Source organism: Electrona antarctica, assembly GCF_951216825.1.
Source record: "Electrona antarctica genome assembly, chromosome: 6".
NCBI lineage: Eukaryota > Metazoa > Chordata > Actinopteri > Myctophiformes > Myctophidae > Electrona > Electrona antarctica.
The window spans coordinates 39,450,690-39,473,041 of NC_136811.1; the positions used below are offsets into that span (position 1 = coordinate 39,450,690).

General features: G+C 46.0%; 1 protein-coding gene across 1 annotated transcript in view; it reads left to right on the forward strand.

Moving 5' to 3' along the window:
* LOC306924864 (forkhead box protein O6-like) overlaps positions 1-22,352 on the forward strand; it is a gene marked incomplete at its 3' end in the record, with an annotated part of 55,460 nt that overhangs the window by 32,316 nt on the left and 792 nt on the right. The window contains exon 2 of the mRNA XM_079503537.1: positions 21,399-22,352. This exon is cut by the window's right edge and continues 792 nt beyond it. Within this exon, the coding sequence (XP_079359663.1) occupies positions 21,399-22,352 (954 nt within the window). The remainder of the gene's footprint in view (positions 1-21,398) is intronic.

The following is a 22,352-nucleotide window of genomic DNA, read 5'->3' on the forward strand; positions in this document are numbered from 1 at the left end:
CCATCTGTGTCCATTAGCCATTCATGAACACACTCATTAGGGGTGGGAGTTGGGGGAGCGATTGTGTTCGCTAGTCTGCGGCTGAAGCGTGCCGATTAATATTTCAGCGTCTCCCGTCGCGGAGAGGCTGAGAGCGAGTTTGGCCCGCTCACCGGTAGAGAGATAGAGATAGAAAGAGAGAGAGAGAGAGGTTTAATACCCCCCCTCCACTCCCCACCCCTCCCCGCTTCTGATGCAGTGCCTCCACCATTTACAGTATAGCTACCCCCCTCACTCTCCCTCACACACACTCTCACACACAGACACACACACACACACACATACACACACCAGACCCTAACTCAAACTGACTTAATTGGGCTCTTTTTGTTTCGGGAAATAGAGGGAGCGACGGGGAAAGGGGAGGGGCGAATCCTGTCTTTTCTTGTTCCCCCGCCATCCCTCCATTCCTCCCAGTTAGGCAAGAGTATCTCTTTCTCTCCCTCTCTCTGTCTGTATCCCCCCCTCTCTGCCTCTCTCTCATTAGTTCACATAGTGGTAGACAAGCTACCCTGAAATAAGGGGGGGAATTGCATTTCTGCATCGCTCCCATCCCAACACACACACACACACACACACACACACACACGCACGCGCACGCACGCTCGCATGCGCGCAGTGAGACAGATACACACAAACACAGAGTTCATTCAGACCAGATCAATACTCCTCGGCGTTCATAGACCGGTACTTGAAATATGAGAATTTGAAGCAGCCGGGGTTATCAGGGGTTATCAGCCGCTCGATACACCAGGCACGCCGCTTCTGAATACAGAAAGCACCTTGACCCGCTGAATCACACACATACACACTGGTTTGTATTGCTATACTGGTGAGGACATCATTTAACCCATTTAGACCTGAGATCAGATTCTAAAAATGTCTTCTACATCCTGACAGTTTTCTGAAAATGCTATGTTTCTATGTCAGTCGTTCTTCGATTTTTCAAAAATAGCAGACCTACAAGCTCGTAGCGCCACTCGGTGGCGCGGTATGAGCTTGTAGATCTGCTATTTTTCAATAGCTAAAGCATAACATAAGCAAAACACCAAAATGGGTTAACCCATTTAGACCTGAGATCAGATTCTAAAAACGTCTTCTAAATCCTGAAAGTTTCTGAACCACCCCCCCCCCCCCCCCCCCCAGAAGCAAAGTTAGTTAAAAACGTTTGCTCTGAAAGAATATATCCAAAGATTTGCGCCACATTTTCATGATTTTTCAAAAATAGCAGATCTACAAGCTTGTAGCGCGGCACCCGGTGCCACGCTATGAGCTTGTAGATCTGCGAGATCTTCTCAATAGCTAAAGGATAACATAATGCTTAAAACACCAAAAGGGGTTCCCGTCCTGAATATTAAGACGTGAGTCACAAAGGGACGCGCTGTGAGCTTGTATAGCTGCTATTTTTTTTATAACCAATGCAAAAATCAAAAATGACACATGCTTTCCCGGTTTTAATGGGTTGATACAGATGCCATTTTTGTAAGAGAAAATGGCAATTTTTACCCTAATATTAAAGCCGTAAATTTCTAAAAGCTTACCTGCGACAAGTTGTGAACTTGTACTTGTACTATTTTCGGTGCACGGCACTGGTGCACAACTAAGCATAATTCAGGCCTAACTCCAACCATAACCCCTAAACCTAACCACAAAGGGCCCTATCTTCTGCTGCCTTACCCCTTATCCCTACATTTATTAGCCATATTTTACGGAAAACATTTGAACACAACGGATGCGGCAACATATTTCAAAATATATAGGCGCTACAGTGCCAGCAGATATGGCAGATTTTACTCTGAAAGGTCCCCCCCCCCTTCCGTTCCCCCCAAAAACCGGGAGGCATAATCTTTCATTCTTACCTCACGCTGGTTACGCTAAAGTCTCTCTAGAAGCGTTTATATTCCAAACGAGATGTTAGAAGACATGAAGACAGAACATTGTCCTTCTGGTGAAAACCATGGAGAGCTCCCAATAGTTACGAGCCATTCTTTTGGAGTCGTAAACAAGGAAGTGAACGGCAGCGCGCATGCGCTAAACAGCAAGGAGTACAGCGCAGAAGGAGAGGCCAACCAAAAAAAAAGAAGAAAAAAAAAGATTGTATCTATTGCATAAGGGGTAAGGCACGATAGGGCCCTTGTCTAATCCTAACCCCAGTTTTTTTGTTGGTGAGGACCAGGAAAGTTGTCTCTCACAATGCCAATTTCTCAAATTCTACTATACGTTGTATAGGCAAGCATATACTTACACACACACACATGCGCGCACACACTCACTCACTATTTCACAGCCTGTCACAGAATCTGAGCTGGAGACATGAGCGAGGTGATGCAAGTGTGTGAACACATTTGGATTGTTTTGATGGGAGCATACACTGCAAAATCCATAGTGTAAATCTCACTCTGAGAGTGTACAGGTGTGGTTGCATGTGTGCAGTACATTCTTAGAGTTTCAAATACAATGAATAAATGAACACTGAGTCCCTGATGTCCCTGATACAGCCTTTACGGTGCAGTGCATTGATTGCCAAGGTGATTCTCAACATCTTTAATGTCAAGGATGTCCAGGCTGATACGCATTAGGCCACAGACCCTCATTTCATACCATTCTTACCTCTGTGCTCCAAGATTCTATCACTGTAAATATGAAGTGGTTAACTTAACTCTGAGGGTGTGCAAAACATTTGGACACTCCTGGAGATACAGAAGTATCATTCTGAATTGTTCCTATAACAATACGATACCGGTATCTGAGAAGCAGCCGATACTGCCCTAAAATGCTGCTATTGGTATCAACGAGTGTGCCAGTCGATGCCAATCCAATGCCAACTAATTTATCACTTGATGATATTTCATTTAAAATTATATTTTTTTGTTTAGAATGCTTCAAGTGGTATTGCACTACTGTTTTATACTCTTACCGTACTATTTACATTTTGAATTTATATTTACTAATTTGTGGCTGTACTTAAAAAACTATTAATGGAATTGTTATTATTATTATTATTATTATTATTTTTTACACATTGGTATCAGATCAGTAGCTTACTTATACTCGGTATCGACCAACATGCAAGTTGTAGGGACTGGGAAGGAAAACGTGCGTGCGTGCGTGCGTGCGTGCGTGCGTGTGTGCGTGCGTGCGTGCGTGCGTGCGTGCATGCGTGCTTGCGTGCGTGCGTGCGTGCGTGCGCGCGCGCGTGTGCGCGTGTGTGCGTGCTTTGGATAAACGGGGCTATTTCCATCGTTCCCCAAGCCCTCGGCGGGGCAGAAGGATAAGACGCCAGAGTTCAAGGTCACTCAAGGCCTCTCACGGGGAGCACGGTTACATAAGGCACCGCCTCTAAATGCGGCTTCAAGCCTTTTGTGAATTGGAGCCCCAATGCTTTTGCAACAAGACCCCCCACCGTCCCCTCCCCTCTCTCTCTCTCTCTCTCACTCTCTCTCTCTCACTCTCTCTCTCTCTCTCTCTCTCTCTCTCACTCTCTCTCTCTCACTCTCTCTCTCTCTCTCTCTCTCTCTCTCTCTCTCTCTCTCTCTCTCTCTCACTCTCTCTCTCTCTCTCTCTCTCTCTCTCTCTCTCTCTCTCTCTCTCTCACACACGCACTCACACACACAAGATCCTCTTGTCTTCCTCCTATCCTCTTTCTGTTCCTTGCCCCAACCCCCCCTGTCAGCCCCCCCTTCTCTTTTTATTCCAAAATGGTTTCTATAGGTGTGTGAATTAAGTGTGCATGCATGCGTGCGTGCGTGCGTGAGTTGCGTGATTGCGTGCGTTTGTGATTGCGTGCGTGCGTTGGTAGGTAGGTAGGTCTGTGGGCTGTGTGTGCGTGACTGTGTGGAGGGCTCTGTGAGCTTGAAGTGTAGCGTGATGTGGCTTTGGTATTCACGTGGAGACAGTGGTGCTTAATGAAGTCTCCCTCCACCCCCCCACCCCCCTCCCCGTTACCTCGCAGCCCTATTAAACCACTGCCCCCTACCTCTGCCCACTTCACCCCCCGCCGCACCCCCCACCCCCCACCTCTCTCGCCTTGTTTCTCCCCGAGGGAGAGAGAGAGTTGGCAGGGAGCAAAGCCGGCTGCTATGGCAACAACAAGGAACCCTCCCTCTCCCACAGGTCTCCTTAGCAACTGGTAGCTTGGCATTGCGGTAATGAGTGTGCCCAGTGTGCCAGGCTTTGTGAGTGTGTGTGTGTGTGTGTGTGTGTGTGTGTGTGTGTGTGTGTGTGTGTGTGTGTGTGTGTGTGTGTGTGTGTGTGTGTGTGTGTGTGTGTGTGTGTGCGTGTGCGTGCGCGCTTGTGAGTGTGTGTGTAGGTGTGTGCATGTGTCTGTGTGTATCCGTGTGTGTGTGTGAATGTGTGCTCATGTGTTGCCTGCATGCCGTTTTGCACGGTAGGGAGGGTTTTGCCAGTTTAGGTGAGAGCAAACGTGTGGGAAGAGGCATATAGGTGTGGAGGATGTGCACTCCTTGATATTGGTACAACAATTAGTCACCCCAGCGCCATGTATTCCGGGGAGAACATTCGGCAGAAATGGCAGATCTAAGCTACCAACCTATTGTAAAAATGAGCTTGTCACACAGGGCTGGACACAATACATCGACACAATACATTGAAACTGCTACTTATACCTATGACCAACTTAGTCATGTAGGTTAATCGAATAATCAAGAAGCATATATATATTTTTTAATGCTTATATATCTCAACGAATCAGCACAATCAAATTCGAGTTTTTCATAATCAACTAGATTGATTTGTCTGATTATAAACCCTGGATTACACTGGATTACGTCTTGAAAAAAATGGTCGCTTTAGACAAATGTAATATTAAAAGATTTGCACAAATGTTCAAGATTAAAAAAAAATAATAGCAGATCTACAAGCTCATAGTGCGGCACGAAGTGACACGCTATGAGCTTGTATATCTGCTATTTTTGAATAGCCAAAGTATAAAATGTGGCCAAATTTTACTGAGGGACTGCTATTGGATTTTTTTGCATTTTCGTTTTTTCATGTCATATGAAAGCAAGGAATCATAGCTTCAAATTTACATATTGGTTGTTCAGTTTAACCCACTTTGGAGATGTGGCTTATAGAGTAATGTCTTGCAGAACACAGCGAGTTGAGAAAACAGGCTTGAAAGGTTCACTTCTGTTGACTCTAACATTACACCTACAGTACAGTAGCTACATGTTTAAGCATTTATTTCATATTTACATGTCGATTTTAGCTCTGATATTAATTTCAGACATGCTCTAGTATGTGAAGAGGCTGCCTATGTGCTATTAACTCATTTTGGATAAAATGTAAATAAATTCAGTTTTTCTCCTCTGGTGAAAAGCTGGAGGTTGCACGATGGCAGGCTCTCAGTCAAATCTGGACACAGATGTGTTCCTGGTTTTAATGGGTGTTTAAACGAGTGAAAAATAAGACCAAAAGAAGACGAAAACTAATCAGACTGTAGAGTTCCTTTACTCTGGCTGTATCCTTTATCTGTTTATACATCTCAAGAGTGTCGGTGAGTGCGTTGCGTGTGTGCGTGACCGTCTTTTTAGCACCTTCTCCACGCCTCGTTTCTCTGGCACCATCGCTGGCATTCTTCCCGACGCCATGTGAAATTGAAGCAATTAACCCATTCAGGCCTGACGTCGATTTTTTTTTTTTTTCCCTAAATCATGACAATTTTCGGAAAGATTTGAGGCACATTTTAACGATTTTTCAAAAATAGCAGACCTACAAGTTCATAGCGCGCCACTCGGTGGCGCGCTATGAGCTTGTAGATCTGCTATTTTTCAATAGCTAAATTATAACATAATGTTTAAAACGCTAACGCTAACGTGACATGGATGCGTTCCAGGTCTCAATGGATTAAAGGGACAATTCCATGAATTTTGCATGCCCCCGCGTGCACGGGCCGCCCGCGACTTTACCGCTCCGTCGAAATTAAATTAAACGCCGAGAATGATGTTTATTAAAGTGCGATCAAGGCTGTGCACTGACCTTTAGAATGTGGGAAATGAGAATCTCATTGTTATGAATGAGATTATGCGGAGGGCGAGCGTGGAAAAAAAAACGAATGGAGCCCATGCAGGCCCTGCATTGATTCTATTGTTGGCCGTCTGTTTCTTTGTATGGAGGCTTCAATATAATCAAATCCACACCACGCCTGTTGGCTATTAAATGGGCTGATACGCAAATACACACACACACACACACACACACACACACACACACACACACACACACACACACACACACACACACACACACACACACACACACACACACACACACACACACTTGTTTTACTAAACTTGTGAGGACAACAAAAGTTTGGACGGCACCGAAAATTTCAGAAAAGTAGCACATCAACAAGCTCAAGCAACCAAGTATACAACAGGCATAACGATGACCTCAATCCATAAACCAAACCTCTGACTATGTACTCTTAACCATAATCCTGTCCCCCAAATGTTCCTTGTAACTCTAAGTCTAACAATATTCCTTAACCGATAAAACGTAGTTGTGGGGGACATTCAGGGACCTCACAAGTATAGTAATACTGTACAAGTACACACGCGACACACACAGGCGCTCAGATGAGGGTAGATTGGATCGGCCACACACAAAAGCACACATGCCATCTCTCACCCAAACTTGTAAAAAAAAAAGAAAAGAAAAGGAGACTTGTTAAAAGCCTCTCCAGAAATCTGTTGGTCTTTATAAGCAGAGCATGGCAGAGCCAGTGGAAAATGTTAGTTTTGCTCCCCAGACGAGGTGTGAAGCGCGAGCAGGCGGGCGCCCGCCGCCCGCCACAGGTGGAGTGGCCCAGACACCTGTTATGTGAATCCTCTCTGGGAGGTGGAGGGTGTGACGCTCCACCCTCCTCAACCCATGGGTCCCCCCCCCCACCAGTGCCATGGGAAAAGTAACTATAGGTACATGTACTCAAGTACTGTGTACCTAACCACTTAAAGCCCCATATGGTTGAACGGAGTCCCTCAGGGCTCCATGCTATAGCGTCAGCTTTTCTGTTATTGTGGGGATACAGCTTTTCGCTGAAAAGACAAGCTCTGTGCCCGCTATGCGATTAACCACTGGAGCCCTATTTTATATTGTGTCTGTTCAATAAAGAGCCAGGCTTTTTGCACACCTACAGGTGCGTATATAGGAGAAGGACAACCAAGGGCCCGACCTACTGCAAAAGGAAAAAAACTCCCACACTCCGTCTTCAAGTGCAGTTGAAAAGGGGAAAGCAACATTTTCAGGCTATCTTTTGTCCGTTTGAAAATAGCTGATCTACAAGCTCGCAACAACGCGTCGCATCCAAGTAATTTTGCTTTGGGACTTCACGTATTTTGATGCCAATACTACAATACTTTGTACTTTTCCTCAAATAACAAAATCACACCCGTGTGAAGTGAGGGGCACTCTTATCATCATACGTCATCATACATTCATCACAATTTTCAGTGATGAAACACAGTTTGTGTTTAAACAACTTTTGTCTTCAATGTATGTGTTTACACAGACCCTCAAAGCTGGACATATAGGAGGGGCTAGCGCCCCTCAGAAATAATATTTTTTGGCGGAGGGTGTGTAGAGCCCAGGATCACATTAGATAATTGACACAGGGGTGAAAAATGGTTTACAAAATCGTGGGATAATTTCTTTTTAAAATAAGTAATAATTTTACTTTTATTTATTGTGGTATCGATACTTCTTCCACCACTGCTGGTCCCCGATAAAATAAAATAAAACCTAAAAAGCAACACGCCCTCTCTCCCCCTCCGGTGCCACCGCGCCACCCTTGCATTGGCACCCGTATCTTATTGCGTGGGCGTCAGACGTAATGCCCAGATTGTGTCCCCCTCCTCGCACCGGCCGGAAGCGCCCGGCAGCCCCTGGCGTCGGGCGGGCGGATTTTCCGATCTCCCGCGTGGGTCTCAGATGCTCTGCTAATCTGTCACCGGCTATTTTGGTCCTCCAAAGCCGCGGTGGGGCCGGCTGCGTCCCACACCGCCATCGCTATCCTTGGGCTCCGGGCCGGGGCGTGGGTGCTGAATCACAAGCCAATGGCCACAATTAGTGCACAGTCAGGCAGGATTCCCCACCAATTCCATTACGCCCCTCTCCACAGCCACTTCCTGATCTGGGGCTAACCAGACATGGCACCGCAAAAACACACATGCACACACTTTCCATTTTAAGCCTTTTTATAAATGGCACTCCTGCTGCGTTGTGGAATAATGAGGTTGGAAGTAAAGCACCTTTCTTTCTCGGGCACCCGAGTCACTTCCGCACTGTATAAGCTATTGGCCCTATTCATGATCATTAGCCATGGAAGGCTCATTTCAATTCATGGCTTGTTCAGGTTCAATCAGTGAGGGGTTTAGGTTTGATTCCTGTCTGTTTGTACAGTACAATGCCTAAATGTCCTTGGACTACTGAAGGCTCACTGTCATTTCTCCTGTGAGAAATCAGCCTGCTTTAAATTTGCATTTAAAGCTACAAAAATAATTGGGGTATATGTACCTTTTTTGATACGTAGTAATCAAATGCAGATCATATGGACTCAACCTGGCAGTATTGTGACATGAAATGAACTAAAGCCTATATAGCCTAAACCATTACTCTAAACAAAACCAGAGTAAAACATATAAGTGAAACTATCCGACTAAAAGTGACAGCATTTTTCCTCAGAATCAGATTTTTATCACAAGTATGTTGTTGCACATATTTATGAGGAATTTGACATATTATGAGGAATTTGTCTCATAATGTATCTCCTACAGTATATGCATAGGTTACACAGTAAACCCTGGGCCTTGTGAGAACACATTGGAGATTGGAAAAATGAAAGACTGAAGTACTTGGCTAGTTGGCTTTAACCTTAACAGGTTGTCTCTGCAACAGCAGTGGTTCTCAAAGTGGGGTCCAGAGGCAAATTCTATAGAGCCCCCAAAAATATATTTTGAGCATTATAGGTGAAAATGTAAAATTGCACAGATATGAATACAGGTGTGCCTTGAGATTTTCACTTGCCCATTTTATTGCCTTTGGTGTGCCTTGTGCACAAAACATTTAAAATCTGTCAAATCTGTGGACATATGGCGCATGAATCGGAACATATGTCCACATCTGTATGGCCAGATAGAGATACCTATAAACACAAGGCCGGATATCTGCCATTTCTAACGCCACATCCACTGCGAATAGCCTTGTTTCCCCCTAATGCACCTAATCTGCCAACAGAGTCATGACCATGGCCGAGGAGGCGACGGAGGCACGCGGCGGAGGAGTAACTGTTTCTCACCTCCTAATAAGAGAGGCTCCTTTTTAATCTTTTCAATTTGATTGCATTCCAAAAAAACGGGCCTGTCTCGCCCATCTGTCTCTCTTAAAGAAGCCTCCTAAAGGGATTTTAATCATCTGACTCAATTCTCTCTCTCTCTCCCTCCCTCTCATTCTCTCCCTCTCCCTTGTTCTCATTTGTTTTATTTATTTATTTCTCACTCTCTCTGTTCTCTTCTCCGTCCTCCCGGTCCCTCTCTTCCTCATTGCTCTCTGTCTCCCATATCACATCCTCTCAGCTCGTATCTGTTTAGCCATTAGGGCCCTCCGGTCTCTCTCCAAGCACCCCCCCCTTTCAAGACAGAGGATGCACCTTCTCCCCACTGCCCCCCCCCCCTCCCTCCCCCCGTCCGTATTAATTCACGCATCTCTAAATTCTTTATTTCCCTTCAAAGCGACAAGGCGAGCTGTGACATCAATCACGGGAAGCGAATATTTAGCCGGCGCTAATTTCCACCAATAGCCTGGAGACAGGCTTAGCTGACAAAACTCATTCCTGCACCGAACAAAACTGCTTGTGTTGAAACCTCCCCCCACAGCCCCTCCTCTACCCACCGCCCTCCTCCTGCCTTGTGCATGGACAAAAAAAAAAAAAAAAACGGCATCACAATAAACACAGCTAGCACCTCTACGACTCCCCCCTGATTTGGGCTTATCAATTGAATGCGCGGCATGAAGGGATACCCTTTTGACAGTACATAATAGCTCCATTCTGCATGAAATGGCTTGGTAATACCAGTCGAGTGTGGCAAACGGCTTTGCCCCGGTGCCACTACAGGAACAGCTGCTGTGTTCTTTGCCGAGCGGGCGTGCTATGCTGGTTCACCCTTGAGGTTGTTTGAATCGGGTGAGCGGTTTCTTTTTGCCGGTTCCCAGACCCCAGTCTCTTGTCTTCGGTTCCTAATTCGGCTCCATTTGAATGAGTGCACATTCCCCACAAGATGGGCCCTGTAAACCATTTGACCTGTTTCCCCACCCCCTCCGTGCGTTAGTGTGCATGTGTGTGTGTGTAAGAGAGGGAGAGAGCGGGAAAACCTTGAGTGCGTTGTGGATAGGGGTGGGGGGCATTTTGAGGGCACCCTATTGTGTGGCTTGGAGGGTTCTCACAGTGGGCCCCCCGTTTCACCCAGCCCAGCTGCCCCCCGTGCCAGCCAGTCAAGCCATCTCAGACGGCCCATTAGGGTCCCCAACAACAACCCCCCACTCCCTTTTACTACGCGTACACCCCCATGCCAATGCCTGACTGGCACCCTGGGAGTGGCAGCGGAGGGGCGCCTTGGTGCCATGCCAAGCTATGGGCATACATGGTCACCTCCCTCGCACGCGATGCCATCACTGGACAAGCAGTGTTCAGTGTCAGCTAACGAGCACCAAGGCATGTTAGGGATACGGTATTGGCCTCATAATGTGAGTGGATTTTATAGTTAGTCAGACCTTGATTTGCACTCAGCCTGACTATCGATAGTCATTAAACTGCATCGAGCTGTAGCATTGAATAGTCCTCCTCCTCTACTGAATCAAACTCCTGAGTTGGGGTGCACGAAGCAGCAAGGAATCAATGTTTATTGTAAAATAAAAAAAGAAAAAACACTTCAAGACCAAATAAAAGGCTCTGAAAGAGGTGGTGACCATGCATGACTAAGGGAAACTGTTTCTTATTCATTGAGCAAAAGCCAGATAGAAGGTGGGAAGTCTTGTCCGTCTGCGAGATTGACTTGAAAGAATTGCTTCTTGCACAGAACAAAAAGAAAAGCTAACATCATTTCCTGAAGAATGTAATGAAAAACTTCCAACTTCCTTTGGAAGAGCCCTATTAATTCCCATGCCACAGGGCCACCTGTGTACCAGTGGAGAAAGAAACATGGTGAATGTTCTCTAAGGCAACAGAGAACCTCGCCAACAGTGAAGCTGTTGGATTTGTGACGAAAAGCATCTAAGCTTTTAATCTGACGACAGAGAGGTTTGGGGCATGGCTTTGTGGGGATCTTCTACATCAGGTATCAGGATTGTAGGATTTAAGAGTTGAACCCAAGCCGATTGTCTTTCTGCAACCAAAAAGAGAGAGGAGGGGGGGCCTTGCACACCTCAGTTCGCTGTAATGGTTTCATATATTAACTGTTTTCCTCATCCACTTTCCCTGTAGCCAGGTTAACCCTTTCAAGGTGATTTAGTAGGGGCAGACCGATGGGGCTGGATGCCCCTGATAGCAAAAAGAGCAAATGACACAACTACTCATGGGGCCCTGCCTGCTCTTTGCAGTGTGATGGGATGAGGCAGTGCATCTCTCCAGGTTAACCCGGGCATCAGTTCATTCATTATTTAGCCCCCCAACCCCCCACCAGCCTCTCCACTGTGGGCATTGTATTAAAGGGGTATGATTTGAATGGGAAATAGCTTCCCGGAATCATGCTTGTGATGTGTGTGTTCCTCTCTGTCATTGCACATTTCTGGGGGCTTCATTCGTCTGCCTCTGCAAGACAGGAGGCTGAAAGAGAATTTCCATTTTATGAATATTTAATACATAATAAAGTTTTCAATTTTATTCTATTCTACCCGCAGGGGAGGAAAATGTGGCAAAGCCAGCACCTCAAGGACAAAAGTCAGAGTCAAGGTGGTGCCGTGTTTTGGGAGATGAAGGCATCAAACATTTGGTTTTGAAAGTCCTTTCTGTAGACAGAAAATATCTGAGACTAGGCTATATATAACCATATAACACTGCATTTTAGAAAATGTAAAAAAAGAAAGAAAAAGAAATGGTTAGAAAATCCTTTTAGTAGACAGAAAATATATACAATATAACACTATATTTTAGAAAAGTCACACATTTGCAGGGCCCCTAATTCATATCTCATCACATCTCCAGTGGTGGAAAAAGTACTCAAAGTCTTAAGTAAAAGAACTACTCCGTTACAAGTAAAAGTCCGGATTTCAAAATGTACTTGAGTAAAAGTATAACAGTATTGGCATCAAAATGTACTTAAAGTACTAAAAGTAAAAGTACTCATTTTGCAGAATGTCCCATTTCAAGGTTTCAAATGTGTAAAAACCTAAATAACAGATCTACAAGCTCACAATGCGTCGCATCGTGACACATTGTGAGCTTGTAGATCCGCTATTTTCAAATGGCCGAAATGTATATACAGTAGGGCTGAAGTGGTTAATGTATGTTTTGCCATAATAATCATCAAAGTCATCAAAATATCTACAAAGTAACTAGTAACTATAGGTTTTCAAATAATATATGTAGTGGAGCAAAAGTACAAATGTAAAAATTTGCTTCTGAAGTAAAAGTAGCCTACTGGAAATTGAAAAATAAGTAAAGTATATATACCTCAAAATTGTACTTAAGTACTTGAGTAGATGTACTGTACTTAGTTACTTTACACCACTGCATATCTCCTTATAGTTTCCCCCATTCTTCTCCTTGCCGTCCTTATACTTACGCAGCGTTCCCATTGGATCATAGCGTAGCGTCCGGACTGCCCACGGTGACCTGGCAGAGCTCTGTGTGAGACACCCAGCTGGGAGTGCCCCCGAATCAACTCGGGATTAGCCCAGGATTGTCTGGGATTACTCGGGGATGGAGGGGGAGGATTAGCAGTCACTGCCTGTTTCGGGGGCGTGGGGGCCGGGCCGGGGCTTGGCCAAATCGCCCCTGACTCACACTCCGTCTCAGGGAACAGAGAAGAAGGCAGCCAGGCAGAACCACACCCACACTCAGAGCCACCTGCAACCTGAGCTATTCTTAGATTGAGGACCTTTCCGCACGCACGCACGCACGCACGCACGCACGCACGCACGCACGCACGCACGCACGCGCAAGCACATGCACACACACACACACGCAAGCACATGCACTAACACAGGATGACAGAGAAAAAACGTGTAGTGGAAAAACTTAGTGACAGGAAGCCAGCAGCTAGTGTGGGGGATGATGATGACAGAGCCATGGTTGGCCACTGCCAGAATCTCTCAAATCTCTGTAGCAGGTGGATTCATCAGATAAAGAGGGTTTGGTGATGATGGCAAATCCCTCCAAGTCCAATGGAGGCTGCTCTTGCACCGAACATAAATCCAGATTTGAATCACAGGCAGGTCACATTACAGCTGCGGCGTGAAGTGGTTTGCGGGCTTTTCAGATAGATCAGTGGTTCTCATACTTTTTTTATGTCATGGACATGGAATGAATTTGTATTTGGCCGCAGAGCCCCATCTGAAAATATTGTGTGCCAGGGACAGTGGGACACCCATGGGTGATTTGTGTTGTTAAAATATTTTTAAAAATATTCCACATTTTTCATATAAAGATCTAAATGAAGGTGTATCATAACGCGCGGTGAGCTGGTAGATCTGCTATTTACCAATAGCTGATGTACTCTACAGCATATAGGCGTTACAGTGATTCAACTCATTTTGATACTATATTAACACATTTTGCTGGGAACCCCCCTGGACCCCCATCAAGGACTCCTGGGGGTCCCTGGACCCCCATCAAGGACTCCTGGGGGTCCCTGGACCCCCATCAAGGACTCCTGGGGGTTCCTGGACCCCACTTTGAGAACCATTGGGATAGACGTCCCTTTTCTTTCTTTCTTTTTCACATCCATCCGTAGATTGGAAGGCTTACTCACGCATCATGCATCAGTTCTGGCAATGCACAGAAGTTGACGGAGGCGATTCGGGAGCGTCGTGATAGGTGGAGGCATCCAGCAGGCTTGTAGACGAGGGGGAGTTGGCGTGGCACGTGGAGAGGCCGTCGGAAGTGGGGAGCGGGGCATCCCCTGCGGACCGCCACAGCAGAGATGAAAGACTGTTCCGAGTTGGAGCAGCAGCATCAAACACCCGCCTCTTCTCGCATCCTCTCGCATCCTCTCCCCTCCCCCATCCTCTTCTCTCTCTCTCTCTTTCTCTCTCTCCACTCCCCCCACCCTCCCCCCTCATCTCACTCGCTCACTCACTCTTCGACTCCACCACAATATGATATAGCTCTGCCGCTGCACGTTTACCCGGTCGCCATGGTTACTCAATGCCGGAGGTGTCACAGCGAGACAACCCAAGGAGGCATTCACAGATCACCTGAATTCACATTCGCCTCCCATTTATGTGTTCTCTGCCACAATTTGATTTATTTGTGTCCCTGCCGTGCAATCCAGTGTGAATACTAAATAATCCGCTACATAATGGAGACGGCGAGAGGCGTGAATGCCCCTCAATCTGAAACAATCTATTGCACCCCGGTATTCCTTAGCTACAGGAGGCTCTCGCTTTTTTTGATTTGATATTTTTTATCCCTCGCTTGTGCCTCAAAATGCGTCTAACAACAAAGGGTGCAATTGCAGCGGCAGACTGTGTTGCACATCAGCCTTCGGTATTCATCAAGCCTCGAAGATGTAAATGAGAACAAAGAAAGCAAGGCTATGTATCCTGTGAATTACTGAATGAGTGGAGCGATGGGAGCCAGCTTGTGAGGGATGAATAAGTAAATCAATGACTGTACATGTTGGTATGGCGGATAATGGGAAAATAATTGGTGACATACTGTATAATTGAAAACATATAGAGATGGAAAGCAGAGGCAGAAAGAAATGATGATCTCCATGTGTGTGGAGAAGTGCGTGAAATAGGGAGGAGGAAAAAAGATAAATCCAAGGTGCACATTTGAAAGCGCAATTAAAAAAACAACAACAAAAAAACAGAAAGGGGTGAACGTGATAAAAAGAAAATGACTGAGAGAAAGCAATATGGGGAGTGAAGCTAGTTGTAGGAGGGTGTGATGCACCCATTAGCCTCTCTTGCTCTTGGCTCAATCTTGCAATACATCCTCCACCACACACACACACACTTACACGCGCACGCGCGCACGCACGCAAGGGCTAGGAGACAGTGCTGGCACTAAGCCAAACTGGCAGAGACTTCAACCATATGAACAACCGTCAGCTTCCTAACAACTATCTGACTGAAGGGAGACATGGAAGGAGGAGGATGAGGGATGGAAGATGGACTAGAGCAGTGGTTTTCAACCAGTGGTCCAGGGACCACCAGTGGTCCTTGAGGAGGTTCCAGGTGGTCCCCAGCTAAATGATGGAGAGTTGGTAAACAAATGGACCCTTTGATTTTTAACTCTTGACAGCGTAAAATGAAACCAAATGGACCCTTATGGCTCTATTTGGTTTCATTTTACACTCTCAAAAGTGAAATTATAGGTACAATTCTGCATCGTCTACACAATTAGAGAATGGAGAAGAATTGTTATTTTGATCAACGTTTGCCTGTTATCGCTCCTGTGGTACCAACATTAATTAGACTAAACATCTTATCCAACAATGACAACGAAAATATTCTACATTTTGGGTCTGAGAGGCTAAATGTCATCAAATGGTGGTCCGCGGCTCAAATGCCCAATAAATGATGGGCCTTGATACGAGACGGGTTGAAAACCACTGGACTAGAGGATGGGGATGGTTGAAAACCACTGGACTAGAGGATGGGGATGGTTGACTGAAGAGGGTTGAAAACCACTGGACTAGAGGATGGGGATGGTTGACTGAAGAGGGTTGAAAACCACTGGACTAGAGGATGGGGATGGTTGAAAACCACTGGACTAGAGGATGGGGATGGTTGACTGAAGAGGGTTGAAAACCACTGGACTAGAGGATGGGGATGGTTGAAAACCACTGGACTAGAGGACCAAAACCACTGGACTAGAGGATGGGGATGGTTGAAAACCACTGGACTAGAGGACCAAAACCACTGGACTAGAGGATGGGGATGGTTGAAAACCACTGGACTAGAGGACCAAAACCACTGGACTAGAGGATGGGGATGGTTGAAAACCACTGGACTAGAGGATGGGGATGGTTGAAAACCACTGGACTAGAGGATGGGGATGGTTGAAAACCACTGGACTAGAGGATGGGGATGGTTGAAAACCACTGGACTAGAGGATGGGGATGGTTGAAAACCACTGGACTAGAGGATGGGGATGGTTGACTGAACCACTGGACTAGAGGATGGGGATGGTTGACTGAACCACTGGACTAGAGGATGGGGATGGTTGACTGAACCACTGGACTAGAGGATGGGGATGGTTGAAAACCACTGGACTAGAGGATGGGGATGGTTGAAAACCACTGGACTAGAGGATGGGGATGGTTGAAACCCACTGGACTAGAGGATGGGGATGGTTGACTGCACACGTTTTAAAGGGTTGAAAACCACTGGACTAGAGGATGGGGATGGTTGACTGCACACGTTTTAAAGGGTTGAAAACCACTGGACTAGAGGATGGGGATGGTTGACTGCACACGTTTTAAAGGGTTGAAAACCACTGGACTAGAGGATGGGGATGGTTGACTGCACACGTTTTAAAGGGTTGAAAACCACTGGACTAGAGGATGGGGATGGTTGACTGCACACGTTTTAAAGGGTTGAAAACCACTGGACTAGAGGATGGGGATAGTTGACTGCACACGTTTTAAAGGGTTGAAAACCACTGGACTAGAGGATGGGGATGGTTGACTGCACACGTTTTAAAGGGTTGAAAACCACTGGACTAGAGGATGGGGATGGTTGACTGCACACGTTTTAAAGGGTTGAAAACCACTGGACTAGAGGATGGGGATGGTTGACTGCACACGTTTTAAAGGGTTGAAAACCACTGGACTAGAGGATGGGGATGGTTGACTGCACACGTTTTAAAGGGTTGAAAACCATTGGACTAGAGGATGGGGATGGTTGACTGCACACGTTTTAAAGGGTTGAAAACCACTGGACTAGAGGATGGGGATGGTTGACTGCACACGTTTTAAAGGGTTGAAAACCACTGGACTAGAGGATGGGGATGGTTGACTGCACACGTTTTAAAGGGTTGAAAACCACTGGACTAGAGGATGGGGATGGTTGACTGCACACGTTTTAAAGGGTTGAAAACCACTGGACTAGAGGATGGGGATAGTTGACTGCACACGTTTTAAAGGGTTGAAAACCACTGGACTAGAGGATGGGGATGGTTGACTGCACACGTTTTAAAGGGTTGAAAACCACTGGACTAGAGGATGGGGATGGTTGACTGCACACGTTTTAAAGGGTTGAAAACCACTGGACTAGAGGATGGGGATAGTTGACTGCACACGTTTTAAAGGGTTGAAAACCACTGGACTAGAGGATGGGGATGGTTGACTGCACACGTTTTAAAGGGTTGAAAACCACTGGACTAGAGGATGGGGATGGTTGACTGCACACGTTTTAAAGGGTTGAAAACCACTGGACTAGAGGATGGGGATGGTTGACTGCACACGTTTTAAAGGGTTGAAAACCACTGGACTAGAGGATGGGGATGGTTGACTGCACACGTTTTAAAGGGTTGAAAACCACTGGACTAGAGGATGGGGATGGTTGACTGCACACGTTTTAAAGGGTTGAAAACCACTGGACTAGAGGATGGGGATGGTTGACTGCACACGTTTTAAAGGGTTGAAAACCACTGGACTAGAGGATGGGGATGGTTGACTGCACACGTTTTAAAGGGTTGAAAACCACTGGACTAGAGGATGGGGATGGTTGACTGCACACGTTTTAAAGGGTTGAAAACCACTGGATTAGAGGATGGGGATGGTTGACTGCACACGTTTTAAAGGGTTGAAAACCACTGGACTAGAGGATGGGGATAGTTGACTGCACACGTTTTAAAGGGTTGAAAACCACTGGACTAGAGGATGGGGATGGTTGACTGCACACGTTTTAAAGGGTTGAAAACCACTGGACTAGAGGATGGGGATAGTTGACTGCACACGTTTTAAAGGGTTGAAAACCACTGGACTAGAGGATGGGGATGGTTGACTGCACACGTTTTAAAGGGTTGAAAACCACTGGACTAGAGGATGAGGATGGTTGACTGCACACGTTTTAAAGGGTTGAAAACCACTGGACTAGAGGATGGGGATGGTTGACTGCACACGTTTTAAAGGGTTGAAAACCACTGGACTAGAGGATGGGGATGGTTGACTGCACACGTTTTAAAGGGTTGAAAACCACTGGACTAGAGGATGGGGATGGTTGACTGCACACGTTTTAAAGGGTTGAAAACCACTGGACTAGAGGATGGGGATAGTTGACTGCACACGTTTTAAAGGGTTGAAAACCACTGGACTAGAGGATGGGGATGGTTGACTGCACACGTTTTAAAGGGTTGAAAACCACTGGACTAGAGGATGGGGATGGTTGACTGCACACGTTTTAAAGGGTTGAAAACCACTGGACTAGAGGATGGGGATAGTTGACTGCACACGTTTTAAAGGGTTGAAAACCACTGGACTAGAGGATGGGGATGGTTGACTGCACACGTTTTAAAGGGTTGAAAACCACTGGACTAGAGGATGGGGATGGTTGACTGCACACGTTTTAAAGGGTTGAAAACCACTGGACTAGAGGATGGGGATGGTTGACTGCACACGTTTTAAAGGGTTGAAAACCACTGGACTAGAGGATGGGGATGGTTGACTGCACACGTTTTAAAGGGTTGAAAACCACTGGACTAGAGGATGGGGATAGTTGACTGCACACGTTTTAAAGGGTTGAAAACCACTGGACTAGAGGATGGGGATGGTTGACTGCACACGTTTTAAAGGGTTGAAAACCACTGGACTAGAGGATGGGGATAGTTGACTGCACACGTTTTAAAGGGTTGAAAACCACTGGACTAGAGGATGGGGATGGTTGACTGCACACGTTTTAACCCATTTTGGGCGGGAACCCCCTTTGGTTTTAGCTATTTAAAAATAGCAGACCTACAAGCTCGTAGCGCGCCACCAAGTGGCGCGCTACGAGCTTGTAGGTCTGCTATTTTTTAGGATTAGAAGATTTTTTTTTAATTTTGAGGTCAGGACCACTTCAGCACATTTCAACCTATCTTCATATAGGCTAAATGTTCCTGAATCCTCACTAATGTTCATGATAAAATAGCACAATATTGTTCTACTCTGTCTGTGTGGACAGTTCCGAATCAGAAACCAGTCTTTCAGTGACATCTTCGTTAGGCAGATTTGTTTTTAAACAAGACTTTTTTTAAATTATTATCGAAAGAACGATGGCTTCCATTATACATTTTTAACTTTTCACGAATAGAAAGCCTGCAGTTTCTGGGTTTTTGAACTGCCCACATGTCCTTTAAGGTTGCATTTCAGCAGTGGTGGACTCAGTACAGCTAAAGTCAAAGTATAGATACTCCTGGTCAAAGATTTCTCCACTACTGTACAACTCAAATTTAGTATTCAAAAGTGCCTGCTTTTAACAATTTCCAAATGTCTTTTTCATATCAATGCTTTGCTGTATTGAAATTGAGAAAGTTTCCAAAACAGTTATAAAAAGATATCATATCGCGTTGTACAAGCTCACGTGTGAGCTTGTAGAGTTGTTATTTTCATTATAGGCTATTTGAAATAGGGCTTAATTTATTGGTTAATTCATAGAGTACTTCCAAATGTAGTGGAGTGAAAGTATCCCAAAATACAAATACTCAAGTAAAGTACTGATACTCAAATATCTTATATTATACAGTATACGCAAGCAAATGCACTATTGTACTGTACATCTCTGTACACCAATGCATTTCAGGTGCTTCATTGAGACTGACGCAGTCTCTTCTTTGTGCCTGTAACTTTAGCTCTCTCTCTCTCTCTCTCTCTCTCTCTCTCTCTCTCTCTCTCTCTCTCCACCCTTACATGTATCTCACATTCTCCACTCGACTGATTCTGTCACTGACACTTTGGGTCAGATTGTGTTAATTATCAAACTAATCAATTCAATCGATTATAGAACGTAATTGCACATTTAAAATGTACTAAAATAATATATTATTATTAATCCAACCCTATTTTGGGCATTTCATTATTCATTCATTATACAATGTGTCGCAATGCAACACATTGTGAACTTGTAGATCTGCTATTTTCAAAAGGTTTTTATACATTCTGCATAATGAGTACTTTTACTTTTGGTACTTTAACCCTTCTTGGATGGGAACCCCTTTTGGGGTTTGTACCTTTCAATCCGAGAACCCCTTTTGGTTTTGTTGTTGCTATGTATAGTACTCTATATAGCTAATTAGTATGTTTTGAATAATATTTTCAGAACACTTAGGTCAGGATTCAGATTTAGAATGTTCAGAACCTGCCTCAGGTCTAAATGGGTTAACCCATTTTGGGCGGGAACCCAAAATGGGCTACCCAAAATGGGTAGCGCGCCACCGAGTGGCGCGCTACGAGCTTGTAGGTCTGCTATTTTTGAAAAATCGAAGAACGACTGACAGAAACATAGCTTTTTCAGAAAACTGTCAGGATGTAGAAGACATTTCTAGAATCTGATCTCAGGTCTAAATGGGTTGATAACATTTTGATACCAATACCTTTGTACATTTACTTAAGCACATTTTGAATTCCGGAGAATCCAGTCTAGAGTAGAGTAGTTCTAGTTCTAGACTAGAGTAGCTCTATATTGCAGTATTGATACTTTTAAATTGCGAGTACTTTTTCCACCACTTGGTAGCGCTTCAAATGTATTTCTGACTCAGTGAGGATCCCTCACTGTATTCTACCGACCACAATATTGGGACTTGATAGCAGCTTAGCATTTTAGCTGTATGACTCAGCATGTTGACCGCCCGCTATGTATCGATTACCTCAGTTAATCTGCTATCACCCCTGCTGCCAGCAGTGTTTGAGCTATCTGTTTGAACCATCAGTGATGGGGATGCAGCGCCCGCAGGCATGAGATGTGTCAGACTGACAGTTTGTTTTTGTTTCGTTACGTTTGATATTTGATTTGAATGATTTCCTTTTCTCCTCGAAAGCTTTACACATGCATTATATGCAGATTTCCCACATCATTCAAAATGTTTTGATGCAGCGTAGCATTTGGTGAGCATTTGAAGAAATAATGAGCGAGATGCTATGCACAGTTCTATGATGTCTGTCTGACTCTCTCTCTCTGTCTCTGTCTCCATCTCTCTGCAGAACTCCATTAGACACAACCTGTCCCTCCACACGCGGTTCATCCGGGTGCAGAACGAGGGCACGGGGAAGAGCTCCTGGTGGATGCTGAACCCAGAGGGAGGCAAGATGGGCAAGTCTCCCCGCCGGCGAGCCGTCTCCATGGACAACAGCACCAAGTTCCTGAAGAGCAAGGGCCGCGTCCGCGGCAAGAGAGTGGGCCGCCCTGGGATAGGAGCCGGTTCCGCTGTGGTGGGACTCCAGGGCTCCCCAGACCGAGGGAGCCCACCAGGAAAGGTCCTCTCTGGGGGCGGCAGCACCAAGGGGCCGGAGGGGGAGTTTGACGCCTGGACGGAACTTCACTCCAGGGCTAGCTCCTCTGCCTCCACCCTGAGCGGCCGGCTCTCACCCATCCTGGCTGAGGGAGAGCTGGATGAACCGGAAGAGGGTGGACTGTCCTGTTCCACCTCCCCCCACCTCTACCCATCGCCCTCCAGCGCTCGATCTCCAGCCATGGGGGTCGGGGGACACTGTCCTCCCCTGGAGCAATTGCCCCAGCTGGCTACCTTAACTGGCGCCATCAGCCTGGATGAGAGGCTGATGGATGATGGCTACCATCACCAGCAGCAGGAACATCAACAGCAGCAGCACTCTATGTCAGCCAGACACAAGCACCAAGCAGCAGTCTACCACTACAACTCTGGGGTGAAGAGCCAGGGCTCCTATGTGGGAAACGTCTATGGGCAGTCTGGGATGGGGATGCTGCGTCACCACTCTCCCATGCAGACCATCCAAGAGAACAAGCCGGCTAGTTTCTCTGGCACCATGCGCGCTTATTCCAGCACGAATGCCCTTCAGAGCCTCCTGACGGGGGGCGTTGCAGGGCAGCAGTACTGCGCTGAGAGGGACGGCCATCCGATGATGGGCACAGCTAGCAACGGGGTGGGCCCGCCCAGCCATCACAGCCACCACCTGGGA